This window comes from Cyprinodon variegatus, unplaced genomic scaffold (genome assembly GCF_000732505.1).
Source record: "Cyprinodon variegatus isolate N-32 unplaced genomic scaffold, C_variegatus-1.0 Scaffold283, whole genome shotgun sequence".
Taxonomy (NCBI): domain Eukaryota; kingdom Metazoa; phylum Chordata; class Actinopteri; order Cyprinodontiformes; family Cyprinodontidae; genus Cyprinodon; species Cyprinodon variegatus.
The window spans coordinates 849,912-857,814 of NW_015150736.1; the positions used below are offsets into that span (position 1 = coordinate 849,912).

At 36.3% G+C, this 7,903-nt stretch overlaps 1 protein-coding gene across 4 annotated transcripts in view; it reads right to left on the minus strand.

Annotated features, from left to right (window-relative positions):
- Positions 1-7,903, minus strand: part of LOC107090144 (pro-neuregulin-2, membrane-bound isoform-like) — a 119,624-nt gene that overhangs the window by 9,135 nt on the left and 102,586 nt on the right. For all 4 annotated transcript variants that reach the window (XM_015383367.1, XM_015383363.1, XM_015383366.1 and 1 more), the window contains 3 exons: positions 6,611-6,740; positions 2,458-2,585; positions 381-596 (listed from right to left, as the gene is read on the minus strand). In XM_015383367.1, the coding sequence (XP_015238853.1) occupies positions 381-596; positions 2,458-2,585; positions 6,611-6,740 (474 nt within the window). The remainder of the gene's footprint in view (positions 1-380; positions 597-2,457; positions 2,586-6,610; positions 6,741-7,903) is intronic.

Below are 7,903 nucleotides of genomic sequence, written 5' to 3' on the forward strand. Positions count from 1 at the left end.
ATATCAAAAAAGTACTCCAGAGTGTTGTTCAGCATGGGGGTGAGTAGAAAATGAAGGCTAATCATGTTTTGGGTGTACTATTCCTTTAATGTGAGTTCAAACATAAAAGATAAAAAAAGCCTTGTTTTAATCAAATCATAAGAATGTCTTACATTCAGAAAGGATTCAGCTTTAACAGTAGATGCGATTATTTGGGGTTTACATATTGAAGTCAATTAATTTAAAATAATGCGATGACCAGCCAGATTTGGCAGATGTGTATTTAATCTGTAACATGTTTTATTTTCTAACCAATGTATGCACGAGAGTACAAGAACCTGTGGAAATGGAACAAAAAAACGACGAAAACACAACACAACTTTCAATGAGGCTTTCTTTACCTGTCACTGTGAGGCGAGTCTCTTAGAGAGTCGTATGAGTCCCCATACTGCATCCCCATTCCCGACATGTCTCTGCAGCCGTAGTTGGCGGCCCTCCTCGCCATGCATGCCGGGCTGCTGCACTTACTGGTTCCCACTGAGCTGGAGAGCCCACCTGACTGGCAGTCTGAGTTTACGCTCTCTGTTCGTTCCATGCTCCACGTCTGCTCCTCGTGTCTGCAGGTGAGGCAGTTAACAGCAGGTGTGCAAGATTAAAGCATCACTGAAAACACTGAGCTGTGGAATCTGGAAGCATCAAGACTATAGTGAAAGATCAGGGGCACAGCATTTAACTTTAAAATAATCTGTTAAATTTGAAAATAATTTCTTTGTCTTCAGTTTGATACCAATTCTAACCATGTTGGAGATATAGTTATAAAATAGTTCTCATATTTATAAAAAGAAAGTAAAAGAAAAAAGTTAAAGAAACACCAGTCTATATATTGACTTTGAAGTATATGGGATATCCTGATCTGTAAGTGGATGTAAGCTATAGTGAAGCTATACGTCGAAAAAAGCTGGATTACCGGCTAACAAGCGTTTGTAATTTTTGTAGCTTACTATCTAACAGACGGAGAAAATGTTATTGGCCGTTTCTCAATATGTGTACTTGTGCGTTCTCGTGTGCTCGTGAAACCTCATCAGCCTCAGCCCGAGCACTGTTCCAATTCACAAGAACAAGAAGACCGAGAACGGACAAAGTACTCGTGATGTTGTTCTCGCCCCTACCTCTTTACCCAGCATGCATCAGAGCAGACTTGTCTGTTCTCGAGATTGACAGCTGTCCCAGCATGCACTGCAGCAGCAGCAGCTTTCAATGGAGCGCTCACAGAGCTCAAAGTATTAAGTTAAAAGTTAACTTTTCTCTTGCCCTTTTTCAATAAAAAAGTCCATATCTTATATTAACAATATGTGAGCTCGGTCTTCTTTATTAAACAGAATTCATTAATCCGGACCCCCATTCCAAACGGGTTAGACCCCTTCGTCTGTTTCAAAAACAAGGTTTGTTAGGCTACTGTATAAAACCTAGAACTCAACGCTATTCCTGACATTTTATATTGAAAAAGCTTCCTGGATGGGAAGCTAAATGTCTTCAAACTTGTAAACAAAGTCCAGAAGATCGTCTTTTAATTTTCTTTTTTTGGAATTAGTGAGAAGCTGATTTCTGTTAACATTTCACTAAATACCAGCTAAACACAACTCACTGTTATTCAAACTATTGCAATGTGAAGCAACAAAAAAGATGTTGAAAATGTAAAAGGTAATGATTAAAAAAAAGAAAAAAAGCTGTGATGAGAAAAAAATTATCTTACTGCTGTTAAGCCTCTAGTTAATAACAGTGATTGTGAGCTTGTTTTGCTTCCCTTTATTGTAGAAATTATCCTTTTAAGCCGACCACCTGTTAGATAAGGCTAGATGTAAGTCTTATCTTCCTGATTTATTTTATCTTCCAGTTTTAGATGTTTTGGTAAAAGGTTAGACTCCATCGGATTCAACGCTTATCTAACATTTTACTTTTTTCTTCAAATGTAACTTGTTTTGATTAACTGTATGTAGAGACCCTCACAGCTCTTTGCAGACTGCGAGTTAGTTAGAAAAACCTTATCTAGTCCAGAACAGACAGAAACACTAACAAAGGCTGAATGTTCACCCTTGCACAGATTAATAAATGCCGCTTGAATAAAGAACACCAATCTCACATATTGTTATTGTATGACTTAGACTTTTTTTTCCTAATAATACAGTTGAACCTTGAAATATGACATGTTAAATACAAAACCTAAACTGAGTGAAGTTTTATATAAACTGAAAACCCCTTTAGATTCACTTCTTTTTTTTTCATTAAAAAAAAGGTCTTTTAGATTTAGTAAAGCTTATGTTTAAAAGGACACTCATTTCTATTTGATTAAACATTGTGGCCTTGACCATAAAGTGGATTTGGCTGCATCAGTGTTGGTGTCTATGGGAACCAGACAGTGGTTTAGTGTCCTGGGTGTGATTGTGTGTGTGTGTGTGTGTGTGTGTGTGTTTGGTCTACCTGGAAGCATGTGAGGCAGTGGTGGAGTGATGGGAGCGCGTTGACATTCGGCTGCCTGCATAGTTTCCTGCACCCTCAGCTCCATGACTGATCACACACTCTGTCGTAGGGACACTCTTCGAAATGTACTGCAAATCAAACATGAGAGCAAGTTTTACTGCATTTCCCGTGTTACTTTAAAAAAATTAATAAACAAACAAACAAAACAGATATAATGATGAGGAAAGTCCAACTGTTACCTGGAAAATTATACAAATCTTAACAAATATAAAAGGACGATTCAAAATTTGTCCATCTGAATGGCTGCTGACTCAGGCCTGCTATGTGTCCAGGAAGGGAAAGGTGTTTCTCTGCTCTCTCAGTAACATTTATTAAACATGTGGCTATAAATCCCCCAACCAACCCCCCACCCAGACAGCTTTATACAAATAAATACCCAATCTGAAGCAGAGCTGCACAGAAGCCTAAAAGAACTTTAATTGTTGTGTTAAGTTTAGGTCCTGAAGTAAAACGACCTCCATCAGCAACCAGAGGCAAGGAGGCAGCGGAGCCTCGCTGTGCGGTTTGCTTCCTCTATCCTTGCTTTAGTATTAATGGATAACGGGGGGTATTTCTCACACAGACTTAAATTATATTCAGGGCATTGAAATTTAATTAAATACAATGATATATCTGCTCCTGCTCGGATGGTAGCTGCAGGCTTTGCTGGAGATTATTAACCCTTTTAAACTCACAATAGAGATAAAATGGTTATAAGCATTTTAACATGACATAGGAATGATCTAAATAAGGGGTAAGATAACTGTCATTTAAAAACATACATAGGTGTCTAAATTCTTAAATGAAGGTCAGTAAACAAGAACACATTTAAGATTTGTAATTGTTTCTTGTCAGCTCAAACAAACATCCAACACTAGATGTTTCATCTGTTATTATTCAGGTTTAGAAGTTTATAATAATAATACATCTTATTTCAAAGGAGCCTTTCTGGATACTCTTCTGGTCACCGTACAAAAGATAAAAACACATTGGCAGAAAGTCAAAACACAGAGTAAAATCATTAAGGTATGAATGTAAGTTAGAGAGTAACAACTTTGCAACAAAAAAAAAAAAAAAACAACTACAAATAACTAATGTAAATACAAAAAAACAAGAAATAACAAATTTAAGAGTGTGAATCAAAACATTGACCTGTTGTGATTAGTACTTGCAAATTTGTGATTCTCACTCATAAAGTTTAGAGTGTTATTAATAAATATGATTCATAGTCATAAATTAATCATTTCATCATTTTGCTTCATTCTATCTCTATTCTTCCACTCTGCAGAATATGTTAGTTCAATCTCTAACGTTCTGCTCTCTCTGCTTTTTCTTATAGTTGCTTCATCTGGTCTGTTCCTGTTTAGCTGTGACTCCATCCTGGAGAGAAATATCAGCTTTGCTGCTGCCATCAACACCTTTGTTTATAGATGTTGGAGATCAGCCTGTTTACCAGTGTAGTCCTGTTTCTCTGACTGTGACTGGCTGGATGTGCTCTCTTTCATCCTTTCACATTGGGGCTCAGAGCTCATCTGCCAGGCTGTGTGTTTCCTGGATGGGGCCGCCTTTTACAGATGCTTCTTGTGTCTCTGCTTCTGTCTCCTTGAACCCCAGTCGGCCTCAGCAGATGGCCGCTCACACTGAGCCTGATTCTGCTGGAGGTTTCTTCCTGTTCAAAGGGAGTTTTTCCTCTCCACTGTCGCTAAAAGCATGCTTAGTGTGAGGGATTGCATTCAAGTCAATGAGTCGAGGAACTTGTTATAACTTGTTAGTTGAACTCATAGTTTTTGCAAAGTTAGAACCTGGTCCTTTTTATTTTTTCTCAAATAAATGTTTTCCATGCAGACAAATAAAAATGCTCTTTACTACAGAGGAAGGTCCACTGCTAGAAGGGAGTGTGATCCGTAAAGCACCATTTGAAAATATAATGCAACTTTTAAAACTCAAAGAAAATTTTGAAATAGAAAATCTAAATAAATAAGAATAATAAATTTTTAAAAATACAGTTTTAGAAAAGAAATATTTTGAAAAAGTTTCATTTTCTGATTGCATTGTTTTCAAATTTACATTTACAAAACATGTTTTTGTCTTGTAAGAATAATGAAAGATATTTCACTCCATAACCCAAGGCCTTAAGGGAAACCCTGAAGAGGAAAAACAACAGGAGTAGTGAGGAAGACTTTGAGGAAAACAAAAAGTGTCTGAATACAGAGAACTGATTAGTTGACCCACCCCTTAAATAGTTTAATAAATTAGGAAAAACGTATCTAACTTTCAGAAAATTATACATCTGGAGATAAGATCAACTTTATCATCCAGAGGAGATTCATTTCAGCGGTCAGACGTGTTAAAGGTTAATTAGTAGTTAAATAATAGGAACAATATTGAATAAAAAAAAACTACAAAATGTAAAAGCAATACATTATGGAAGTATTCCAGCGGCATTACCAATTGTGAAAATACAGGTAATATTTTTGGACAATTTGTGTTTTGTTTTTTTTTATCTGTATCAGCCGGTGCGTTGCGTTTTAAAGCAATATTGAACTAAAAAGAATCTGCAGCAAACATCGGGGATTGTTTATACTGATACCAAAATTGATCTGCACTAAAATCGGCCGTAACCCTTTATAGAGCAAGTCACCATTTTTGATCACTTGCACACCCCTTACAAATGGAGTCCCCCTGTCCCTCAGTGAGGTCTAGAAGCACAAGATCTATATCCAGCCATTCAGCAAAGATACCGTTGCATGGCTGTACATCTTATTTTGGCATTTGACCAATTAGATGAGCCCTTAATTGATATATTACCTACTGTAAATTAAGTTGGAAGCTAACAAGCCAAGGAAAAAAAAGGTAAAAAGCTAATAAAAATTTTGAAAAACCAAAGTTAAAAAGTTAATAAGCCTAGTTAACAATTATATTTAGGTTTATAAACTAAAAAAAGTAAGTGCCAGTATCAGCATTAATATCTCTAAGATTATGTTGTACCAAAAAAATGTGTTTCTTTCCCTCTCAGAGTGTTTTTCATGAATTTCTTATAGAAGCACTTTTGTTATTTTTCTTAATATATTCGCTCAAGTTGGTGTATCTTGTTATTTTATTGAAATTATTTTTTGCGATCAAAATATCCATATTTTTTGAATGTTACAAAGGTAATAAGCGCTTGTCCTGGATTCCAATAACGCTGTTGGCTTCAAATTTAGATTTTCAAAGTATTTCACTGAGTTTCCTATGAAGGGTTAAGAAAAACAAACTATATTGATTGAACTCTAAGAAACACAAAAAAGTGTTCAATATATGTTCTATATAGCCTACAGAGAAGGAAGATTTTAAGGAGGGGAGATTTGTTGAATATTTAAGCTGGACTTGCAATGGTGCTGCATTAGTCATCACTTCTTTTTTCAGGTAAAGAGTAGAAGTTTGGGAAAATGGCGGCAGCAGGGTGCTTGCATCTAGGGAGGAGTTCTACTTCAGGGATGGGTCAAATGCAGAAGACAGGCTTCTCTGTTTACGTCGCAATGACAAATTAAGATGTTATTAATCTTCTGAAAACAGAAGAGTGGCAAACGTAAAGTACCGTGTTCGTTAGCATCACGTTTTCATAGGAGTTCCTTTTTTCACGGCCGAATCATGTTTGTTGTTGATGAATTACTGCCTGGCCACCTGAAGATCACAGCCATTTGTTAAATACTTTTTTCAGCGTTGTCCTCTAATGTTTTAATAGCGTCTTTTGCTCCAAATGACAGAATCTCCACCTTCACTGTAAATCACACGCTGAGAAATGTTATTCTGTAATTATGGAACTATTTGCCCATGAAATCTTTCAGAGTGGCTATTTCCTCTTCATCTTTCCCCATGACAGACTCTTCCTCTCCTCCAAGCACCTAATACTCCATCATGCTACTTGACCTGTTGCCAGATAACCTAATTAGTTTTGAGATTTTCCACCGGGTGATTTTTCTTCCTGTCTTTTGTTTCCTGTGTCTGCTTGCTGTGACCTGATGCATGGCGTGTTTTTGTTTTTTTCCGTGGTCCTCAGCGGTCTGTATGACTTTATTTCCTGATTCGATGAGTTACGATCCGCCCGCTGTGTGCTGCTGCTGTGTGGACTCACATCAACCATGGGGATCTCCTCAGGACCGGGCCCTGGGTGGTTTGGCCCATTAGCCAACATGCGGTTTGGCTGCTCCACAAATTGATTCTGGTTTTGATGTAGGTGATTCTGCATCTGTCTCCTCTGTGACCTGGAGGGATGGTACAAATGTGTGAAAGTAAGTGATCGGATAAAAGCATTTCTTTCCCTCATATCTTACTTCTTTTTTGTTAATTAAATTTTTTACTGGTCCCATTTATTTTTATCTGTAGGTTCTAGTGTTTCCTTTTTCTCTTGCAACTTATATTAAAAAATAATCCCTTTTTCTATGCACTGTTATCTAAAAGAAACTGTAATATTTAGCATTTTTACTCATCAAAAAATGAAACATGGAGATTGTTTTCTGCTAAACATAACCAAAAATACTTTAACTTTATTAGAAATAATTGCACACAGAAAAGAGCTTTTAAGATGTGATGAAGAATAAAGACAACCGACCTAAGATTAAAAACTCACACAACAAACCTAAGAAAAGCCAGAAAAACAACATCAAAGTATTATGTAAAAAACAGTTGGCTCTTTTCTAAATTGATTATTACCTTACTCTTTTTAAAACATAACTTTTTCTGCACTTTAGAACATAATTTCTACTTTATATATGGCTCCTAATTAAACGTCATGTAGCAAAGATAAACAACACATCCCAGACTAAAGCTGCTGAGTTTGTAAAGCCCATAAATGAACTAACAAACGCTGATGACAGCCGGTGTTCTGTCTGATGAGCATACCCCTTCAGACCAGCATGCCTATAGTCAATATGCAAGACGTCAGATTTGCGTTTATCCCTTTAGTTTTGTATGAAAAATAGACTTTAAACTACCTCAAAGGGCGAGTATCCCTTTAGTCATGTACAAATAACAACAATTTATGGTGAGATCGCCATACGCTTAAAAAAACACCAAAAAGTAAGTCATTTAACAGTTTTTTTGAACATGTCTAAAGGGATACATGCCCATTGAGGTAGTTTAAAGTTTATTTTTTGTACAAAACTAAAAAGATAAAATAAAGGGATAAACTAAAGGGATAAACAGGTATTAACTATGGATATGCTGTTCTGAACGAGTATGCTCGTCTGACAGAACATAGAGAGAAGGCTGTCTGTAGGTGAAAGCAATCTTAAGTAGGCTGAACCTGAAGTATGTTCCTCAGGTTAGAGTAGTGGTTCTCTGTCAAACACTGACTTATTATTTTTGGAGAGAAAAAACCCCAAAAGATTTACTTCACAAAAAAATTCATATATATATATATATATAT